We start from the raw sequence: 22,295 nt of genomic DNA, 5'->3' as shown, positions 1-22,295 counted from the left end.
GGTACTAATTTCACCAGAGCTTGCAAGGATATGGGGATTCCCTTGAATCTTGATGGGAAACACATGGAGAGGTTTCTGTCAGAACACGGATGTACGTGGACCTTCAACACACCACATTCCTCTCATATGGGAGGAGCGTGGGAAAGGATGATCGGCATCACACGTCGTATCCTGGACTCGATGCTTCTTCAGATGGGCTCCTCCAAACTCACGCATGAGGTACTCACAACATTCATGGCTGAGGTCTCGGCCATAGTGAACAGTCGACCATTGGTGCCCGTGTCAAATGATCCTACAGATCCTTTCATTCTTACACCGGCTTCATTGCTTACTCAGAAAGTAGGTCCATGCCCAGTACCAGAAGGAGATTTTGGACATAAAGACCTATTGAAGCAACAGTGGCGCAGGGTCCAAAGCTTGTCTAACACATTTTGGGACAGGTGGCGGAAACAGTATCTGTCAACACTACAGTGTCGAACAAAGTGGACTTCTGACCGGCCAAACCTTAAGCAAGGAAGTGTGGTGCTTCTTAAGGACAGTCAGTGTAGCAGGAACGACTGGCCCTTAGGTATCATCGTCGATGTGTATCCCAGTAAAGACGGAAGGGTGCGCAAAGTGCAAGTGAAGGTCATTAAGAAAGAGGGACCAAAGCTTTACGTCCGACCCGTGAATGAGATGATCTTGCTCATTCCTCCAGATGACTGAAATGTGTTTGACCTTGTCATATTAATAGGTGAAACCTGCTGAGTTTCAGACGGGGAGTGTTCTGTCACCATGTAACCGTATTCTGTTTAAATAGATTTTCCCTGAGAAAGTTACTCTTTAGTGCCCCCTTTTGGCATGACCTGGTGTAACGTGCTCAAATCCGTCTCTGTTCTATGATGTCATCAGAAAGCGCATGTTATTGTTTGGGGAAAGGACTTCTCCCGTTCTCCCGTCCGCTGCTGTAGTGGCATTTGTCTCCCTTAAGACGGTCTTTAAGGGCATTGTCGGTATGTAATTCTGTTCCATCTTTACTAATGAACAATCTACTTGAAGAAATGTGATTGCAGTGCTTGCTTAATAGAAACGTTTGTAAAGAGGGAATTAGCTAACGCTTTCGGCTAAACAAGTCATTGTACTGTTATTGTGTATTTCTCCTCATCTATGATTTCTAAGAGCATTTCATGTCATGTTGTTTCTCAGTTTTACCCTACTTCAACTGGCCTAAGTAAAGGGAGTGAAGTCAAACCCTCTTGTCTGCGTGGTCATTTTGAAGAGGAGTTTAGTCTGAATGTCGACTCTAGCAAGGCGTTAGAGGCAGAGGACATTACACAGGCTCAGGGAGGAATGGGGATTTTCCTCCCCACTTTCACCGAGGTGCTTGTCATGAGGCAACGTTTCAATGAATGGTGAAAGCATTGATTTGTATGGTGTAAAGCTTCATGTTCAGAACATAGACAGCATAAAGATGGACGTAGTGATATCACCCACTGATTTTGGATTGTCCAGGTAGCTTCAATGTTAGCGTCTTGCTAGCATTAGCCCACTAGAGCATACAGTACACACTAAGAAAAAGGACAAAAATTACACTTGCCTACATCCTTAACATGATAATGGTGCTGGGTGCAGGGCTGACATATCTTTGCTTTTACTGATTGAATGATTTATAGTCTTCTCTTTATATAATGTTTCTGTTCCTTTTCCCTTGTTTCAGGTCGAATACTCAACAGATTTTCCAAAGATGTCAGCCAAATGGACTCCATGCTACCTATCACTTTTGTGGACTTCTATCAAGTGAAGACTACTATATGTGCTATATACACACAAGACTCACTTAAAAGGATCCTTCAGTAATTTGAGTATTTCTGATTATGCGATGTTGTTTTAGTTGTTTTTACAGAATGCTGGCGTTATCGCGGTGGCAGCCTCAGTCATCCCTCTCATCCTCATCCCTGTTGTTCCTCTCCTAATAATCTTTCTGTACTTGAGAAGCTTTTACCTCCGTACCTCACGTGATGTCAAACGTCTCGAGTCAACAAGTGCGCTTATTTTTATTACGATCCTATCATAAACTCATCATTTTAAACTGTAGGTTCAATGACGCTGGCTGTTTAACAGTTTCTCACAGCTAATCTTTTCCTACAGCGCGGAGTCCAGTCTTCTCCCACCTGTCCTTGTCTCTTCAGGGTCTTTCCACCATCAGAGCCCTCAAGGCTGAGGAGAGGTTAAAGAAGGCATTTGATGCCCATCAGGACCTGCATTCAGGTTTACTCTTTATGAACTCTTTATGGATGGTTAAAACTGAGATTTTCTAGCTGATTTTAAAGGAATTTCAAGCGATAAAGAAAACTACTCATAGTTCCAAGTAGAACTGGAATTCTGGATAATTTGCTCTCAGTCTGTCAATGAATACCTTCTGGGAGCATATTTGTAAAGGCATTTTCCCTCTTAAGAAAGGTTATCACAGGTCAATTCAAAGTTGATCATTTGCTCAACTATCTCTCCTAAGAGGCCTTGGGAAGATAAGCTATGCGTCTCCAGCTGAAAAATAGTTAAAAATGTTGTAAATCAGTAATGATAGTGGAATAATGATAGCGAAGAAGCCTGGAAGACTTTAATTCTGTTTTATTTATATGACAACAGTCACCTCAAGGTGCTTTATATTGTACAAATCGCTTTATAATAAATTACATGTGTGAGATATTTGGGTCTCATGAAATGTCTTGTAAAGTGAACCTGCTCAAAAGATTAACCTGGTCATCTTCTTTATAATGAAATGCATTTTTTCGTCTCGTTGCAGAGGCGTGGTTTTTGTTCCTGATGACCTCCCGCTGGTTTGCACTACGCCTTGACAGCATTTGCTCCATATTCATCACTCTCACAGCATTTGGCTGCGTCTTACTCAGACATGGTGAGGAACTAAAGCACCATGCAGACAAACTGTCTCACAACAGGTGCCTTATATTGTAAGGTAAAGAGTCTGTAACGATACAAAGAAAACCCCAACCATCAGAGGACCCTCTTAGAGCAAGCACTTGGCGACAGTGGGAAGGAAAAAATCCTTGATTTATTTTATTACAGCGATTATGTATGCTGTAGGTATTAAAGGTACTGTACAATGTTTTGAATATCAATCTATCAGACTCTAATTTGTACATGTAAATGGAGAGTCCTCTTCACACACTAAGGTTAGTTATGGAGTTCCACAGGGTTCGGTGCTAGGACCAATTCTGTTTATATTATACATGCTTCCCTTAGGCAGTATCATCAGAAGACATAGCATACATTTTCACTTCTATGCAGATGACACCCAGCTTTATATATCTATTAAGCCAGATAACACACACCAATTTGTTAAAATACAGGAATGTCTTAAAGACAAAGACTTGGATAACGTCTACTTTTCTGCTTCTAAATTCAGATAAAACTGAGGTTATTGTACTCACCTATAAAAATCTAACCCTCCAGTAACACTGAGGAATTTTGGAGTCATTTTTGACCAGGATATATCATTCAGTGCATATATGGTAAACAAACGTGTTGGACTTCCATTTGCGGAATCTGGTTCAAATTAAAAACATTCCGTTTAAGTGATGCTGAAAAACTTACTTCTAGGCTGGACTACAATTCCTTATTATCAGGATCTCCTAAAAACGTCCTAAAAAGCCTTGAGATGGTCCGCAATGCTGCAGCAAAGATACTGACAGGGACCAGACCAAGAGAGCACATTTCACCGACACTGGTTTTTCCTCATTGCATCCCTGTTAAATCCGGAATCGAATTTAACATACAAGGTCTGGAATAATCAGGCCCCATCTCATCTTAAAGACCTAATAGTACCCTATCAACCCATTAGAGCACTTCGCTCTCAGACTGCAAGCTTGTTTGTGGTTCCTAGAGTATTTAAAAGTAGAATGGGGGGCCGAGCCTTCAGTATTCAGGCCCCTCTTTTGTGGAGTTTGTATTCAGGACAGGGCTCTAGACTAACTTTTTGCCATGGGCGTACTCCTAACTTTAAAAAGTTAGGCGTACCGGCACAAAAGTTGGGCGCACACAAATTTTATAATAATTTATATAATATAATGTGTTTTTCTGAATACACTGTGCTTTTTCAGCATTCAAAGATTGATGACACCGTGTCAGAGCACTGGCTATGAATTTCAGAAGGATCAGGCCTTAACTTAACAGGAAAAGTTAGCAATAGTTCTTTTCCTATTACAGCTACATCCACGTCTGTCGGGCCTAGGCTGCTCACTAGGGCTGGGTATCATCACTGATTTCTATAATCCATTCGATTCCGGTTTTCAAAGTCCCGATTCGATTCAACTTTTAGCCTCAGACAGTCAGAAATATTATAATTCTGATCATTTATCAGTACTGACTTCATCAGAATTGTGAACATCACAGCAGAGGCCTTTGTGTGAAAGTAACTGAGAATAAAACACAGATTTTCCTGGTCTGGCTTTTTATAGCAGATAACCTTAAAAATATTCTACAATGTTCTGCATATAAAGTTTAAATTTCTTCAGTATTGAACAACAGAAAAAATAGGCTTTCTTGTCCGAGGTCATTTAAGTGAAAAAAAGAAAAGAAAAAGACAGCAGCCACAGCGCTGTAAACAACGGTAGACTGGTGGGCAATAAGTGAATGAATAATACAGAAAACAGAGATTGGAGACGGGAAACTGTTCTTGAAGTACAGAGAGAGATAGAGAGAGAGAGCTAGCTGTGCATGAAGTGTGATTTTTAATAGTCGTGGAAGCAAAACAGCAAAATTCATGACGACATTGATCAAATGTGAAGCGCAGTTTGCTGCTTCTTTTGCTGCTTGCTCGGTGAATTTTGGTTGGAGAGAGACAAAACCTGCAGCTCAGAATCAGCGCAAAAAGACGTAAACACAGCGCGGACCGGACGCATCAGAACCGCTAAGCTCTGACAGAGTGTCCGTCTACGGGCCGTCGGGTGAGAAAGCCGAGAAAGACAAAGTTGATTCTGATGCGTCGGTCCTCTGTGTTTACGTCTTTGTGTGGAATCCCTGTACCTGCTCTCATTTGCTGTTTGGTTGTTGTTGAAATGGTTTTGTGAGCTTTAATCTGAGAATCTGGCGTTTCTGGCAAAACACAGTTATATTTAAAAGTCGATTCAGGATTTAATGAATTGATATCGCTTTATTCAAGCTACTCACCTCCCACTTCCACCTGCACTTTCAACTGGACCACGGCCAATCAGAGAGGTCCCGCCCCTTACTATCTCTGATTGGTTTAGTCCACGATAGGGCAAAATGTGTGTCTGTTGTTGACCACAGGGAAGGTTGCAGATTTTTTTTTTTTTTTTTTTTTTTTGGCTACCCGAACAGTTGGTCGCACAGGTGCAACCAATTTTTTTTTTTTTTTTTTAGTGGCACCACTGAAAATTTTGGTCGCACTCTAGAGCCCTGATTCAGGAGACAGACAAACTCTACTTTTAAGACTTTTTTTTTTATAAAGCATATATTTAGGGATGGATGAGTTGACCCTGAATTTTCCCTTAGTCATGTTGCAATAGCTCTAGGCTGCTGGGGGCTTCCCATGATGAGTCTTTTTCTTCACTCTTTATGTGCGTATACACCACTCAGCATTTATTCATTAGTTATTGTTCATCTCTGGCTCTGTTCCAGGGTGTGTCTTTGTCCCGTCTTATTCCCTGCACCCACAGTCAGTCATGGCAGATGGCTGCCTCTTCCTGACCTGGTTTTGCCAGAGGTTTCTTCCTATAAAAACTGAGTTTTTCCTTCTCACTGTCGCCAAAGGATTTGCTCGTGGGGGGTCACATGATTGTTGGGGTTTTCCTCTGTATTATTGTAGGGTCTTTACCTTACAATATAAAGTGCTTTGAGGCAATTGTTGCTGTGATTTGGTGCTATATAAATCAAGTTGATGTGAATTGAATTGAATCTGTGCAACAGGTCAAGAATATATAATGTAGATTAATAAGATTTGCCATAAATGGACGTTTATTAAAACCTTTACTTAAACTATTAGAAATAAAGGAAAGAAAAACCAAACAGTTCCACAACTTTTAAACCAACCAGCCCCTTAGTGGGCTTGGGGTATTTAGCAAACTAAACACAATTAAATGTTTAATTTAACTGCATTTAGTTTGCTAAATACCCTAACCACACACAGTGAGTTAATGCAGAAGAAAGTCCTGAACTAGCCTCTGATTTCTGATCATGTTTTGGATCCATTAGGCCTGGAGGCTGGAGAGGTGGGCCTTGTGCTGACCTATGCTGTAACACTGATAGGAAACTTCCAGTGGACAGTGAGACAAAGTGCAGAGGTGGAGAACATGGTAAGAACTGAGTGATGACATTTTGTATTTCCAGTTTTTTTTGAATGAATGATGTTGATGAAAATGATGTTGGTGGGTGAAGATAAATGTACTTAATGGACAGTTACATGGAGCAAAGTTTCCATTTCCCTTAATCCTCTCAAATTTTGATCATACCTCATTTGTACAAAAACTTTGGACACTTGACTTCTGCACTTACAGTAAAGTATGCTGTACAAATTATAAAGCCCTTTGTAGGAAAGTTGGAATTTTCGGTTTTGGGGTTTAAAAAATATAAAAACATCCTGATGCCTATGAATGAACGTTAACATAGGCTACAAAAAGCATAATTGAAAAAGACCTCTTGGCTTTTCAGATGACATCAGTGGAGAGGGTGGTGGAGTACACTGAGCTAAAGAGTGAAGCACCCTTAGAAACTCAGAAGCGTCCTCCCCCTGATTGGCCGAGCCAAGGAATGATAACCTTTGATCGAGTGAACTTCTTTTATAGCAAGGATGGACCACCGGTCCTCAAAGACATCAACGCCACGTTTCAACCCAAAGAGAAGGTGACACATCGGTTTGTGGAGAACAGCTGGTTGGGGTCTGAGTGATGATCAGCTGTTGATGTTTTGTGTCCTGTGGGTCAGGTTGGTATTGTGGGTAGAACAGGAGCGGGGAAAAGCTCTCTGGTCTCGGCTCTGTTTCGCCTGGCAGAGCCCCAGGGAAAGATCTACATCGACGGTATTGTGACCTCTGAGATTGGCCTACATGACCTGCGCCAGAAGATGTCCATCATTCCTCAGGTACAACATCAGATGACACTTCAACTGCCTGAAGAAATACGTAGTTACAATCTCACTGTTACAATAATGCTATCCATTTCTGTTATTCTTCTATTAATTGAAACTGCTATATCATTTATTTTCAGTAAATTAAACTCAAAACACAGATTTTCAAAGTCATACGATACTGCGTGTCGTTTCCAAATCCATATCCGGTACATAGAATTAATGACGTAGCAGAGTCTACTGATTTTTCTCCCTGACTTCTCTCCCCTCTGCTCCCCAGGACCCAGTTCTCTTTACTGACAGTGTGAGGAAGAACTTGGACCCTTTCAACCAGCACACTGATGAAGACCTGTGGAAAGCTCTGGAAGAGGCTAGTATTTAATTAGCACACCCAGATTTGTCGTTACTGCCCACAGACCAGCTACAGGTTTCTCCTCTCCATGTTCACTGCAGGTACAGATGAAGTCTGTGGTGGAGGAGCTGCCTGGGAAGCTGGAGACTGTCCTGGCTGAGTCAGGCTCCAACTTCAGCATGGGCCAGAGGCAGCTGCTGTGCCTGGCCAGAGCAGTCCTGAGGAAGAATCGCATTCTCATCATCGACGAAGCCACGGCCAACGTTGACCCAAGGTCCTCCAGATACATTACCAGTACAGAGAGCTCCTAGACATCCAGGAGCTTTCTCAACACACTTTTCCCACATGATTCTCAAAGTGTTTTTCTTGTTGTTACTGCAGGACAGATGAGCTGATCCAGAAAACCATTCGGGAAAAGTTCAGAGACTGCACTGTGCTCACCATCGCTCATCGCCTCAACACCATCATAGACAGCGACCGTATACTGGTGACTCAGCTATTCCGACTGTAGCTTTTTAATAAATTCATACTGTTAGAGTACACAGATATGCAAAAAATGTTCCTGTGTTAACTGTTACACCACCGTATGTTTTTTCTTGGCCTAAGGTGCTGGACAGTGGCACCATCCAGGAGCTGGACTGTCCTTTCACTCTACTGCAAAACAAGGAGGGTGCTCTCTACAAGATGGTGCAAGAGATGGGCCAGGCTGAGGCAGCGGCTCTGCTGGAGTCAGCAGGAAGGTGAGGTGAAAAAGAGTCCCCTTAAACATGGCTGAAAAATCTGCATCCACACAGTTTCCATGCTTTCCAGCTTATGACAGCAGCCTGAGCAAAATAATTTAGACTTTTCTGTGGCTGCTACAACCAGGTGAGGTCTACTTCCAACAAGTCTCTCTCACACCCAAACAGAGAAGTTAAACTGTGACGTGGAGTGAAACACTGGAATCAGCTGAACTCTTGCAGCAACCTCTGAGCACCGCGAGCTCCTCCTGCCTCCAACTGTGTGCAACGACTGGGGCGTTTGATGTTTTTTATGCTTTGATCTTATTTGATCTGTGTCTGTTTTTAAGTTATGTTGAAATCATAAATTATGGTTACATTGTCACATGTGAACAAGCTACTCTGTAAGATCTGTAAGCTTCAGAATTTGACCTTGAATTCCCCACCGTTATACTTTTTGTACACGAATTTTCATAAAGTTCATGTAATTTGTAACAGTCCTTGTCTTCTTGACTTGACCAAAGATTTGATTTCAGTATTATATCTTAGTAGCAATATTTGCCAAAAAGCAAAAACTACACAATACACCAAGACAAATGTTACCATGTGAGATGTGTGGGCCTTTTATGTAATATTTGACAAAACAAGCGTACAAAGTTGAAATAACTTAAACATTCAGCAGACAGCTCACACTGCTATTTCACTTTCCTCCCTAGAAATGCTTCAGTCAGCATTTAAACAACACAAGGAACAAAATATTTAACACTGAAATCTTGTGACGCTTTTTTTCCAAGTCTTTAAAACATGTAGTTAAAGAGATAAATGTGAAAAAAATACAGAGAGATCTCTGCAGAGTAAGAATTTGGTCGTTACTAATCCTGAACAATAATATCACTTTGATCTACAAGTGATTTACTTCCATCAGTAAATTAAAGCACTTGGGATTTTAAGGATTATGTAGCCATTTAAAAGCTATTTGTGCAAGGCACCAGAATGCTGAGCAGCAATTTAACACGTGAGAGATAAATAGGTAGTGCGCTACATCAACAGTTCTCATAGCCCTGATTTCTGGGCAGTCAGTCTGAGGAAACAGCTGCACTGTGTGGCCACATCAGGCCCAGCAAATCAATGCTGTGCAGGTCACGTCCACCCCGTCTTACGCCACCAGCAGCGGATCAGCGCTTTCACCAGAGACTGGAGGGGCTTTACAGCCCAGGGATCTTCTGGAGGAGCAGCAGCAATTCAGTGCCTCCCTGAGCTTACAGAGCGGTCTCAAAGATAACCAAGTTCCCGTCTGCTGTTACTGCGTGTCCGTTTGACAGGCTGGGGCGGCTCCTGCTGTCGTAAGCCTGGAACGCATAGTTTACAAATGTCAGTTTACAAAAAGAGATTGACTCAAGTTCTTCACACTTAACGAAAACAAACTGACCTTTTTAGCTGCCTCTAGAAGAGCTGCTGCCTCCTGTTTGCCCGTCTGCTGCACCATTTTATAAAAAAAGTTAGTGGGATCCTGCAGCAGGGTGTACGGCTCATCATACGCATGGATCTTCCCCGCATCTAGAACCTGGAAACAAATAGTTCTGATTATTGCACAAAAGTAAGAGCAAAGTATGAGTTTCAAAGTAAAACTAATAGCCTCTTGACTTGAATCTGGCATTTTTCAGGCTATGAAAGAAAAGCTGCTAAACCCAGAAAGCCCGACACTCCATCCACATACAGGGAAAGCAGAAGCTGCTCCAAAGGTGACAGTCACACTTGTGTTACAGTTTGTATGTTTGGACACCACCAATCTTGTCAAATACAGAATGCATTAAGCATTAATGCATTTCTAAGGCCTGGCATTGACAGATTATTTGGATCCAGCTCTCAGCAAAAAGCCATTCTACTTTTTACCTTTGCATTAGTTGTTTAACTACTACCTAATTAGAGGTTTTACCTAATTAAGTGGCATCAGTGTCAACGATTCAGGACTCACCAGTATACGGTCGCTGTCTACGATGGTGTTGAGGCGATGAGCGATGGTGAGCACAGTGCAATCCCTGAATTTATCTCGTATGGTTTTCTGGATCAGCTCATCGGTCCTGCAGCCGCAGAAATAAACGCTTCTGTTAGTGTGACCTTTAGATAAAATTTACTATCAGCAAACAACCACCGATGTGTCAAAGTAAGTGTTATCAGCTGAGTAGTTTCTGTATCCCATCATGCTGCAGTACACAAGATATTCTTCTGTCTAACAAGATGTTGTTCATACACAGTAGGCAAACGTCATCTTGCAGTACCTCGGGTCCACATTGGCTGTGGCCTCATCAATGATGAGGATGCGGTTCTTCCTCAGGACAGCTCGTGCCAGACACACCAGTTGCCTCTGGCCCACACTGAAGTTGGAGCCCGACTCAGCCAGGGCAGTCTCCAACTTTCCAGGGAGCTCTTCCACCACAGACTTTAGCTGCACCTGCAGGAATAAAAAAAAATAAAGCAGCTTTAACTACACTGTGTGTGTCCTCTATAAATAATTCCTGCTCTGTCGTCTTTTTACAGTTAGTTCCACAGGGTTCTGTACTGGGACCAATCATACATGCTTCCCTTAGACATTATTAGAAGCACTGCTATGATATGATACGCAGATGACACTCAGCTTTATTTATCAATCAAGACAAATGATTCAAAAACAAATAGTGTGTCTAACCTGACACTGACTCAACCTCCAATAACACAAGGACTCATGTTTGATCAGGGTATGTTCCTTAGCATCTACATTAAGGACTGCCTTTCTTTTCTTTCTATTAATTTGTGCAGTACCTGTAAAATTAGAAGCAACCTGTCTCAAAGTAAAGCTGGAAAGCTAGTTGGTGTATTTATTTATTCTAGGCTCTGAAAGTGACACAATTAGGAATAGGATCTATATAGAGCCCCAGACAGTCCATACATGGTGCAGGTTCCTGGCAGCTCTTTTCAAGGCTGATTTTGAGGTCAAAATCCTTGAGGTCATTCACCACCACACTGGGATCTCTGATTGTCCGCTCCTGGCTCCAGGACATAATTACATAATTGCCTATGTAAGAGAATATCCTCATGCAATAGAGACAGCAGCTCCTCCACCCTCAGTCATCCTGAATGGGACAGTTTGATGCTAGTACGCTACGCTCTGATGAGCCAACCTGACATATTTCACAATATTTCTGTTGTATGGTAAGATAATAAAATAGTTTGGCAAGTATTCTGCTTCATCATACAAGAATTAAAACTCACACACTACTGATTCTGCCGATTGTGAGAGTTACTGACCTCTTCCAGAGCACTCCACAGTTCTTCATCTGTGTGTTGGTTAAATGGATCCAGGTTCTTTCTCATGGAACCCGTAAACAGTACCGGGTCCTAAAGGGGTGGGGGAGAGTTGGAGAACCCAGAGGACACCAAAATGATTAGATTTTGTGGACTATTTGTAAACAGAACAGCACAGTGACTTATTTCGACATATCTGAGTGAATGTCCTGCTGTGGCAGGTAAAAGTTTAAAAAACCTAAATGGCACACATGGCAAACTGTAACCAGCTGCCCACCTTTGGTTTTGAATGCATCCTACAGTTTGCAAAAGTTCTGACTGATCACAGCAAAGAGCTTTGTGGGAATTGAAATGCTGAGAGCGTTGAGGAGAAAATGTTTGCTGGACAGCTGATTTTAACTCATTACTGGTAAGCTGGTGAAAACAAACAAACAAACAACAAAAAAACCAAAAGATGCAGTGTTAAAACTACACTCGTATAATTGTTTGAGCAAATAATTCAATTTTATTTATAAGCACCAAATCAAAGCAGTTGCAACAAAGTGCTTGTGCACTTTGTTGCAACACTTGTGCTTTTCTCACAGAGCAAACAGAAGTGACTCTAGAGTGTCAGAGCAGACTGGGGCTGCTGATCCTTTCTTAGCTTTAAGGATGTGCCCAACTAGTAATAATTAATGTCACTTATTAGCCAAATATTTCTCATGTCAAAGTAACAAAGTCATAGTAGACGAGCTACGAAACAAGGCAACAAGAGTAGCCAGATGCTAGTGTTGTGTTCTGCTAAGAGGTCAGCTATGATGTTGTACCTGAGGAATGATGGACATCTTCTGCCGCAGGTCATGGAGGCCGATCTCAGAGGTCACAATACCGTCGATGTAGATCTTCCCCTGGGGCTCTGCCAGGCGGAACAGAGCCGAGACCAGAGAGCTTTTCCCGGCTCCTGTTCTACCCACAATACCAACCTGACCCACAGGACACAGAACATAAGCTTTGGTTTGACAGCGTATCACACAAATGGCTTCAGGTTCTTAGAAACAAAACAAATAAACCTTGATGTCTGACCTTCTCTTGGGGTCTAAACATGGCTTTCAGGTTGTGCAGCACCTGAGGTCCGTCAGCACTGTAGGAGAAGTTGACCTGGTCAAAAGTCACCAGGCCTTTACTTGGCCAATCAGGAGGAGGACGTTTCTGGGTTTCCCAGGGTGCTTCACTCTCCAGTTTAGTGTACTCTACTACTCTTTCCACTGATGTCATCTGAGGACAGAAACGCAGGAATGCACATTAAATCAGGATCAGTCTGTGTGGTGTAGTCAAGAACACAACATGTAATAAAACTATTTGCATACAAGTTCAATTTAAGAAATAAACAATCAGGTAAATCTGAAAGAATGGATTAATATCTAGAATTACACCAAAAATTTAAGAAGATACTGCCCACCACATCCTCCACATCCAATCAGCAAGTCTGCAACTCACAACTCAGTGTTCAGGATGCTTCAGTCTGCCACTGTTTCTGCAGGATTATTTTCCTAAGCTACTTTTTCTCCATGAGCTGCTTTTCTCAATGAAGGAGAACTGCCACGTGAATCAGACGGATGTTATAGAATCATTTAGTGTGTCTACTTGGTATCAAGGAGAATGCAGGTATTATTTATTATGGACAGATGCCAGAGAAACACCAGTACAACTAGTGGTCTATTCATGCTATTCATGTGAAAGAGCAGAATCCCAAAGCTTAACCCTTTGGACTCTTGCAAAATAATAATGTCCATTCGTCCTCTTCTGCTTATCAAATTCAGGGTCACGGGGGGACTGGAGCCTATCCCAGCTACCACAGGTCGGGAGGCAGGGTACACCCCGGACAGGTCGCCAGGTCGACAGATAACCATTCGCACTCACATTCACACCTACGGGCATTTTAAATTCACAACTAACTTCATGTCTGTGGACTTTCGGAGGAAACTGGAGTACCCGGAGAGAAACCACACAAACATGGGGAGAACATACAAACTCCTCACAGAAAGACCCCGGCCTGATGGTGGAGTTAAACTCAGGACCTTCTTCTTGCTGGGAGACAACAGTTCTAACCACTGCATCACCCAAATAAATAATTTACTTCAGACTCCTAAAAATTTTTGATCATTTAAGTCTGCTGACAACACAAGTTTAAGATGCGTAGCACACCAGGCAGAAATCATACAACATCAGGAAAGTGGTCTCAGATTCACCTCCATGTCAACAAGCCCAACAACCATAAATATAAAACAAAATGGCAAAGAAGACTTTTGATGTTCAAATGACAGAATAAATACAATCTTTGGACTATTTCTGGAAATTAGTGAGATTTATATGGGAATAGCAAAAGCTCAGTATGGAAAGAAATGATACAAGCTCTGGAAATAAAAGAGACAGTGAGTATCTTACCATGTTCTCCACCTCTGCACTCTGTCTGACACCCCACTGGAACATGCCCATTAGTGTGACAGAGTAGCTCAGAGCCAAACCAACAGCACCCGCATCAAGCTCTGACAGGAGCAGGAAAACAACCATTTTACTAACACTTTTAAAAGTTAAACGGCAGCAATCACTCAGCATCTGCTGGACTGCATATACACTGTATTGCCAAAAGTATTCACTTAACTGCCTTCGCAAGCATATGAACTTGAGTGACATCCCATCCATTTAATTTAGAGGGTTTAAAATTATGCAGCTTCAACTCTTCCACAAGGTTTAGCAGTGCGTTTTTGGGATTTTTGATCATTCTTCCAGAAGTGCATTTGTGAGGTCAGACACTTATGTTGGATGAGAAGGCCTAGCTCGTCATCTCCACTCGAATTCATCCCAAACTCACTCACACATGTCTTCATGGACTTCATGGACGTTGCTTTGTGTACTGTACACAGTCATGCTAGAACAGGGGGCCATCGCCTTGATGGCCCCTTCCTGAATGAAATTGTCCAAAATGTCTTGGTATGCTGCACTAAGAGTTTCTTTCCCTGGAAACAGTCAGATAAGTACCGTTCTCAGACTGGACCATCGGCTTGCCAGATGGAGAAGCTTGATCGTTCATCAATTTGGATGGGTAAGCCTATACTTTTGGCAATATAGTGGATAACCGGCACACAGCTGCCCCCTGCTGGTAAGCGATCGCAAACAGCAAGACTAAATCAACAGTAAAATTAGTTCTCTCACTGTCTCTGAGCAGCAGACAGCCAAAAGTAGTGATGGTAACAAAGATGGAGCAGATGCCATCAAGGCGGACAGCAAACCAGCGAGAGGTGGTCAGGAACAGGAACCAGGCCTCTGCACAGGGAAACAATCCATCACAGACAGTTCAAAAACATACAATTTTTAAGTTCTCTGATCATAATATGAGCTTCTATGTGCCAAGCATGAAGAGCACCTGAGTGCAGGTCCTGATGGGCATCAAAGACTTTCTGGAAGCGCTTCTCTTCCCCAAATGCTCGGATTGTCCAAAGGCCCTGAAGAGATGAGGACAAGTGGGAGAAGACTGGACTCCGAGCTGAGGACACAGATGAGTCAGAAGTTACCAATAGGTTAAAGAGCTTCAAGTTTTAAAGATATTACATATGCAGGTTTTAAAATGAAAAAGAAACAACAGTAGCAGCACGTGTATCTCCTTCTTCACACACTGTTGTACTGTAGGACACTCACTGGTGGACTCCAGCCGTTTAACATTTCTGGAGGTCCGCAGAAAGTAGCGACGCAAATAAAGAAAGATGAGAAGGAGGGGGACAACGGGGATAAGGATCCAGGGAATCACTGACGCTGCAACAGCAATGACCCCAAGTATCTGGAGGAAGATCTGCTCACAACAGAAAAACACATCAACATTAAAGTGGTTTGTTCTTGTGCCTTTTTCTTTTTGAGTGTCTTTAGAAAAGAAAAATGAATGTTTTACAGAATGAGAAAGTATTTTCATTAACTTGTGCATTGTACTTCAGCCTTTCACTTTAGTAACAGCACTGTCAGTTTTACTCATTTTATTCTTCAAAGAGATCTTTGACCCTCTGTTACAAATAAGAGCGTTATCTCAGATGGGCATCAGTAGGTAAATGTTACCAACCTCAGCAAAGGGCAGTGCCACAGCGCTTACACTTTCGCTTTACTCACCAGTGGCAGCACTGAGTACTGAGTGACTGAGGCAAGCTCAAGGAACATGTGACAACAAAGAAATTCGTAATATTTTGTCCAGCAGCGTGTAATCAGTGTAATGATTAGCTTCAAAGTTAAGAGCTAAGGGCTAATGAGTTATAAAGCCTGGACCTGAGTGAAGTATTTCAGGTACTGCATTGATTTCATAGTGATGGGACAGCTGCTGTGAGTCTGCAGCAAAGTTTAAATTGCCTAGTTATGGCATTTTCTTCATAGAATTTAGCTTTCACTTTGGAAAACTACCCAGCAACAGATGAGCACATGGTAAGATCGCTTTTCTTCTTAGGTTGTTGAACTGTTGATTTGATTCTATTAAGACTTGTTACCGTTTTTTTTTATTGGACTTTAAATGACTTTTATTGGCTTGAAAGTTTTATTATCATTACAGTAGTGAGTGCTGCTGTTACTTCAGGGAAATACTTCCCTACCTTTGCTCTGGACCTGCTGTGTTTATCGAAAAGAGCGTGGAGGCTACAGCTCCACCATAAACTGTCACTTGTTATGATCTTCATTGCAGCTTTGTCAGTGGTTTAGAAAAGAAAAATGCTGCTGTGTCTTTGCTGAGAAATCTACCCTCACCTGAACGAAATCTGCAAACGTCACTGGCATGTTGGAGTCCAGCAGCCCAATGTCCTTTGAAAATCTGTTCAATACTCTTCCTGAGGTCAGACAAGAGATAATTATCACCACACTTTGAAACCAGCTAGAGTAAGATTAATGTTTAGTTTAACTTTCCTTGCCTGTATATAGGGGGTCATATGATTGTTGGGTTTTTCTCTGTATCTATGAAGCGCCTTGAGGCGACTTTTGTTGTGATTTGGCGCTATATAAATAAAATTGAATTGAATTGTATACTGTGCCCCCACAAAGATGGCAAATGGAGTAAAAGTAACCACAAAATTCATCCATCCATCTTTACCCCCTTTATCTGGGTTATTTGGGTCACACCAAGGTATGACTGAGTTCCTGACCCTATGTGTAAGGAAGAGGAACCTCACCAAACCTCATCTAACCCTGGGGCCTGGCCAGCTTTTTTGTTTGTTTGTTTTTTTACTTCAGTGGCCTCAGCCACAGTGATGGATGGGTTAGCTCCAGACTCTGCTTCCACTACAAAAAGTGTATCAGCAGGATTGAGGACATCATTTAAGCAGATCAAGCATCCTACCCAGGGACTTGAAGAGGGTTGGGTATTGTGCTGACGTGTCAAATGTGATTTTACACATAAGCATAAAATGACAGTCAGGACCTGTTTCTTGACTCAAATGCACAGGGAAACAACCAGACTCATCCATCCCAAAGCACAGTTGCCAAATTGGGGATACCTGTATACCCAACCTGCCTGTCACCTCTCACTGAGGGCAACCCAGGACTGGTACAATGTCCAGCCCTCTCTAGACACCAGAGCAAAAGCTATGAGTTCATGTGACCGTGACTACACCTAGTTCATATTTCTCAACCTTAAGCATTAGCTCAGGCTCCTTCCCCAACAGAAAGGTGCCATTCCAAGTTCCTAAAGCCAGATTTCTCAGCCTGCCCCTGACCATCTCCCCTCCGGTGAGTGGCTGGCCCACACGAGCACTACAGAATTCCATTTAGAAGTTTTTGAACTACAAAATTCTACAATTTACCGACTCTGGCTTTAGAACGTACAACACTAAAAATTTGCAAAGTTTTGCTTACCAATCGGATTGATGTCAAAGAAGCGCACGGGTGTTTGGAGTATAGCGCTAAACATGCGGTTGTGCAGAGACTGTGAACACCTCACTAGCACATTGAACAGCACCAAATTCCTGCCAAAGCCAAAGATTATGGTGACTGCAGTCAAACCTGGAAAAATAACACACCATAAAACACCAGTGGAGTAAAATCAGAAGAAATGCAGCGCAGTGTAAATAAGAGAACGCCTTTACCTCCATAAATTCCCAGGTAAAAATCCGTGTCCAGCTCTTTGGTGACATTTAGTCCATTTGTTGTGATGTTAGTCATGTTACTGCTGGCCATTAGTTTTTCTTGCTCATCAGCCCTAAACAGTCAGACATGAGTATAAACAGACATGTAAAAGCTGCAGTCTATGAGGAAAACGGCAGATTGAAGATACTTACCAGTAAGCTAGCCACCAGTCTTGCATGATGTATGCTACCTAGAAGATATAAAAGCCAAAAAAATAATTTTTACTGCTTTATATTACACATGTGAAATGCATTCAACACTTATTCTCACTGAGCTAACATGTGGAAGGCGAATTACAAGTGCAGGTGAGTCTTTGTGTACCTGAGCCATGATGTTAAGCAGCACGACAGCCAGCAGAACCACAATGTTGGCCCCAGCTGCCAGATACTTGGCATAGATGCGTATTCCAATGGTTCCCTGAGCTCGAGTCTCCTCTGCAAATGTCTGAACTTTCTCCGCCTGCGAGGAAGTCATCAGCATGCAGACAAGTATCATGATCACTGGCCATCAAGTTCCCTGTGTTTAACTTGTCAAAATGAAAACGGACTAAAGCAAACTAAGCTCAAGTTGTGTCAGTTCAGCACGCTCTGTATGTTAAAGACCATTGGGGAAGGGGAAAAGAAAGAAAAGCAAACATGATATTAAACTAGGGATGGGCAGAAACGACCCATTTCCTATAAACAACCCTGATTTTTTAAAAACTAGGCTGTTTTTACTGATAATTATCCACTAACCGGTAACTGGTCTTCATCTTTGATGGACTGGACAGAGGAAGTCTGGGACAGCACTGAATTTTGAGACAGAGTTCGAGTTCTGGTGGGGGTGTCATGATGAGGCTGCTGTTGCTCCTCTTCCTCCTTCTTGAGAAGGGAGGTGAAGTCCAATCCAGACTGCTGAAGCTCCGTGTAAGTTCCCTTTGCCACCATGTGACCCTGACAAACACACACACATATCACCAAGTGTTAGGAAATTGTACAGCTGTGTTTTACAGACCTATGGCAGCACCACCTCCTCATGTGAAACACACACTTTGTAGTGTTTGGAAATGTACTGCGGTTTACATCTTCAAAGTCCTGCGAGTCACCCAGATAGTCTGTTGACAGTCAGCTTGCTTTGGCAGCACTCAGTCTTGTTTGTGCTTTTCTACAAATGGTAGTAGTGTGGCTGAATTTCAGAAAACATCTCCTGAAGAGACAAAGATAAATCCCTGCAGCCCCTTCAGTCTATGATCTAATACAGGGGTGTCAAACGTACGGCCCGCGGGCCGGATCAGGCCCGCAAACGGGTTTAATCCAGCCCGCGAGATGATTTTGTAAAGTATAAAAATGAGCAGCAATTTTTCAATAAAGAAACTGTTGTTCCAATTGTGTCCATTGGATGGCGCAATAGCAATTGTGAGCTACTTTGTTTTGCCCGCGAAATTTAAACCTGATCTGTTTTGGCACCCTCATTGCCCCAATATGTCTCTGTCAAAAAAGAGAAAAGTGGATGCAGAGTGTTCCAAGATAAATGGTCATCCTCCTCACGGAAGTGAATGGGAAAGCTGTATGTTTGGTGTGTTCCCAGCATGTTGCAGTGCTGAAAAGAATATAACCTCCGTCGCCACTATGTGAGTCTTCATGCCGACAAATATGACAACTTTCAAGGACAGCGGAGAAGAGAGAAGGTGAATGAACTGTTGGCGGGTCTGAAGAAACAGCAGTCTGTGTTTACTCACAGCCGAGACATCAGTGATGCTCCAGTGAAAGCTAGCTACCTCATTGCTAATGAAATTCCACTAGCTTCAAAACCATTTAGTGACGGTGAATTTGTAAAAACATGTATGATGAACGCATCGGAGATTGTGTGCCCTGAAAAGCGCCAGGCCTTTGCAAATATCAGCCTGACAACAAACACAGTTGCTGACAGGATTTCTGATCTTTCAGCGGATTTGGACAGCCAGTTGAAGCAAAAAGTAAAGTCATTTATTGTGTTTTCAGTTGCAATTGATGAAGGCACGGACATTACAGATGTTGCACAACTGGCAATTTTCATCCGCGGAGTTGATGACACATTGACCGTCACCGAGGAGTTCGTGGAGTTGGTACCGATGACAGATACAACGACCACAGCTAGGGTTGCCAACTCGCTGAAAAATAAATAAGGGACACCTCGTGGCCAGGGCCGGGCAACCCAGTTGTCTTCACCCTTCCCAGTGTGGTAGCTATTTTTTTTGTGTGTGAAATTATTTTTTAACCATTTGACTTGAATTTGATTTAAGCAGATGCATATTCTTTGCGATATGACCATATGGGAAACAAATGATCATTTAGCCATTTATTTTTAGCTCAAAATGACAACATTAACACAGTAAAACAGGTCTCTTTCTTAAACAGAAGCCTGTCATGCTTAACTTTTGAGAATATAAGTAAATCTTTCTTTAAAAGAACTCTGTCCTGCTTAACTTAAAATTATATAAATTAATAGAAAGCAATAGAACAAAAAATATTCCTGTAACTGTGCACATATAGTGCATATAGTACAATTGGCTTCAGTTGAGGTATTATTTCAGCTTTTCTAATGCTAATCAGCTGCTCCTGTTTGTAAACCCACTTGTTCCCATGATTACGCATCTTAACTCATCATCATTATTCATCTATGTATTACTTTTATGTATTAGTCATCTATTTGTTGTAATCATCTATCCTTGCAGTTGTTTATTACAAAAAATAAATTATATTATCACACTTCTGGCCACATAGCGCTGATATTCACTGCACATGCCCATAATAACCTTAACCAGAGGGTTTAAAAAAACAAACCAATGTTTACATACCATATCTGCTTCTGCCGTGGCCTGGTGGACAAAAAAATGGTTAAGGGTTCCCTGAGCTTTCACACCCCTCATGTTCTTCTTGTGCCCACCACTAGAAGCATGCCTATGGAAAAAGTGCGCCGGCACACAGTGCAGTGCGCTTTAAAGGTGTTATCGTGCACTTTTCCAGCCAGGTGTTTTCCTTTTCCCCATTCCTCTCTGTACTTTTGCAGCCTTTTTTTCTTTCTCTGAGCGAACAAACATTGCTGCTCCAATGCTGGGCTTACACTGTGCGATTTTTGGCCCATTTTGAGCCGATTTTTGAGTCGTGCGACCGATTTGGTGATCGGCCCGATTTTGGCCTTCATCGTGCATCGTGTAGTATACGTGGGGTAACGAGAAGCGATTAACACCTCACGACCAGCTCCCGATCATCAATCGGTCGTGAGGGTGTCAACACAGCCGCTCACGCGCTAACACGTAAACGTCGGTGAAAAAGATGGAGCAGCACGGCTGTGCAGCGTGTGATCTGGACCCAAGCGATGGAGGCACAACTTGTAGAACTTTGGAAAGCTCATCCGAGCCTTTTCGATGTGGCATCACAAAATTATCACGACCACAACAACCGTGAAAATAGTTTGATTTACACTGCTGCTTAATCACAGCTGCCTGATCAATGTTTTTCAATTTAGCAAAGTTGATGGTGGTGGGGTGTCTGTGTGAGTGAAAGACAGAGAGGGAGAGCGAGCGACAGAATTTCTGTTATAACCTTCTGTAACCCAGTGAGTTTACACGACTCAGTAATGCACTACAACATGTTATTGTTAATTGGGATTTATCATTACTCTGTTAATCACTGAGTTGATCAAAAATAAATCAATAATAAAAGATAAATACTATAAATATAAGAATAAAACCCAAAGAGTATATTTAACACCCCTACTGGTTAGGAAGGAACAAGCCCCGCCTTCCCCTGCTCTGTACCGTCACGTGCTCAGACACAGAGAGAGACGGAGGTGCACGAGACCATCACTGATTTTCACCGCCAAGCTTTTCGCTGGAAAATAACTATTAACTTGATAAATTGAGCAAATATCCATACCGGAGATCTGCATGGACCTTGGAGAAACGGACCTGATTTATTGTGAACATTTCGGACCTTGAAACCATCGCGGTGAGTCAGAAGCTGTTAAGCTAACAAGAAGTTAACAGGGAATATAATGGCCCGATTTCAATGTTGTAGATCTGCGCGGGAGCGGATGAAGTGGACAAGATCCTCTCTGAGAGTTGAACAAGATCCTCTCTGAGAGTTGAACAAGATCCTCTCTGAGAGTTGAACAAGATCCTCTCTGAGAGTTGAACATTAGAAGTGTGCTGGTGAGTTAAACTGGGACTGGGCGAATCAGGCTAATTGAAAAGCTAACTAGCCTAATGCTCATAGCTGTAGCTGACCACGTTTTCACTGTGGGAGAACACACGGGGTTTCTCACTGAGTTCAGCCATTTTGAGCACTCAGCTTGTGTGCTGATGATGTTCTAGTATTACTTGTTGAATATTAAATGCACTAAAATTAGATGATGGAATAAGTTAATGTTGATCTTAAAGGTCATGAATCTACTTTATTTTGTTACATTTGATGCTCGAGCGGCACTGGATAGATGTCCGTGTGTATTCTTACTGTGCTGATACGTTACCACATACTGTAAAACTACAGCCTGTGGGTTTTTGTATATTCTTTTGGTAATTTTATTCTGTACATTGAGTGTAAATAATATATTGCTTCATTGCTATGCAGTGTAAAGCAATGCTCCTGTAATTCAGTTAAAGGGCAATACTGTAAAAAAATAATCTACCATAGTTTATGGTTTATTTCTGATTTCTGATAGAAATGTGCACCTTGACGATAGAATAAGCTGATTGTGATTTAAAGATTGCATTCATG

General features: G+C 42.2%; 1 protein-coding gene and 1 pseudogene across 2 annotated transcripts in view; one reads left to right on the top strand and one right to left on the bottom strand.

The window, feature by feature from the left end:
- LOC147302268 (ATP-binding cassette sub-family C member 4-like) overlaps window positions 1-8,753 on the top strand; it is a 30,433-nt pseudogene extending 21,680 nt beyond the window's left edge. The window contains exons 21-32 of the transcript XR_015127276.1: window positions 1,697-1,776; window positions 1,871-2,021; window positions 2,128-2,247; window positions 2,783-2,893; window positions 6,211-6,311; window positions 6,667-6,858; window positions 6,940-7,095; window positions 7,361-7,450; window positions 7,534-7,706; window positions 7,814-7,919; window positions 8,039-8,172; window positions 8,341-8,753. The product of XR_015127276.1 is annotated as an ATP-binding cassette sub-family C member 4-like (transcript). The remainder of the gene's footprint in view (window positions 1-1,696; window positions 1,777-1,870; window positions 2,022-2,127; window positions 2,248-2,782; window positions 2,894-6,210; window positions 6,312-6,666; window positions 6,859-6,939; window positions 7,096-7,360; window positions 7,451-7,533; window positions 7,707-7,813; window positions 7,920-8,038; window positions 8,173-8,340) is intronic.
- LOC147302267 (ATP-binding cassette sub-family C member 4-like) overlaps window positions 8,640-22,295 on the bottom strand; it is a 60,983-nt gene continuing 47,327 nt past the window's right edge. Inside the window, exons 15-31 of the mRNA XM_086284010.1 lie at window positions 18,294-18,491; window positions 17,881-18,018; window positions 17,712-17,749; window positions 17,520-17,632; window positions 17,290-17,436; window positions 16,189-16,268; window positions 15,109-15,259; window positions 14,837-14,956; window positions 14,626-14,736; window positions 13,858-13,958; window positions 12,496-12,687; window positions 12,240-12,395; window positions 11,437-11,526; window positions 10,431-10,603; window positions 10,127-10,232; window positions 9,581-9,715; window positions 8,640-9,500 (exon numbers count right to left, since the gene is read on the bottom strand). Of these exons, the coding sequence (XP_086140136.1) occupies window positions 9,411-9,500; window positions 9,581-9,715; window positions 10,127-10,232; window positions 10,431-10,603; window positions 11,437-11,526; window positions 12,240-12,395; window positions 12,496-12,687; window positions 13,858-13,958; window positions 14,626-14,736; window positions 14,837-14,956; window positions 15,109-15,259; window positions 16,189-16,268; window positions 17,290-17,436; window positions 17,520-17,632; window positions 17,712-17,749; window positions 17,881-18,018; window positions 18,294-18,491 (2,139 nt within the window). The 3' untranslated portion in view covers window positions 8,640-9,410. The remainder of the gene's footprint in view (window positions 9,501-9,580; window positions 9,716-10,126; window positions 10,233-10,430; window positions 10,604-11,436; window positions 11,527-12,239; window positions 12,396-12,495; window positions 12,688-13,857; window positions 13,959-14,625; window positions 14,737-14,836; window positions 14,957-15,108; window positions 15,260-16,188; window positions 16,269-17,289; window positions 17,437-17,519; window positions 17,633-17,711; window positions 17,750-17,880; window positions 18,019-18,293; window positions 18,492-22,295) is intronic.

The sequence above is a fragment of the Aulonocara sp. 'chitande type north' Nkhata Bay genome, linkage group LG23 (assembly GCF_057382095.1).
Source record: "Aulonocara sp. 'chitande type north' Nkhata Bay isolate Kocher_YH1m ecotype deep benthic linkage group LG23, A_spYH_male_GT1.1, whole genome shotgun sequence".
Taxonomy (NCBI): domain Eukaryota; kingdom Metazoa; phylum Chordata; class Actinopteri; order Cichliformes; family Cichlidae; genus Aulonocara; species Aulonocara sp. 'chitande type north' Nkhata Bay.
This window is presented reverse-complemented; position numbering and strand designations above follow the sequence as displayed.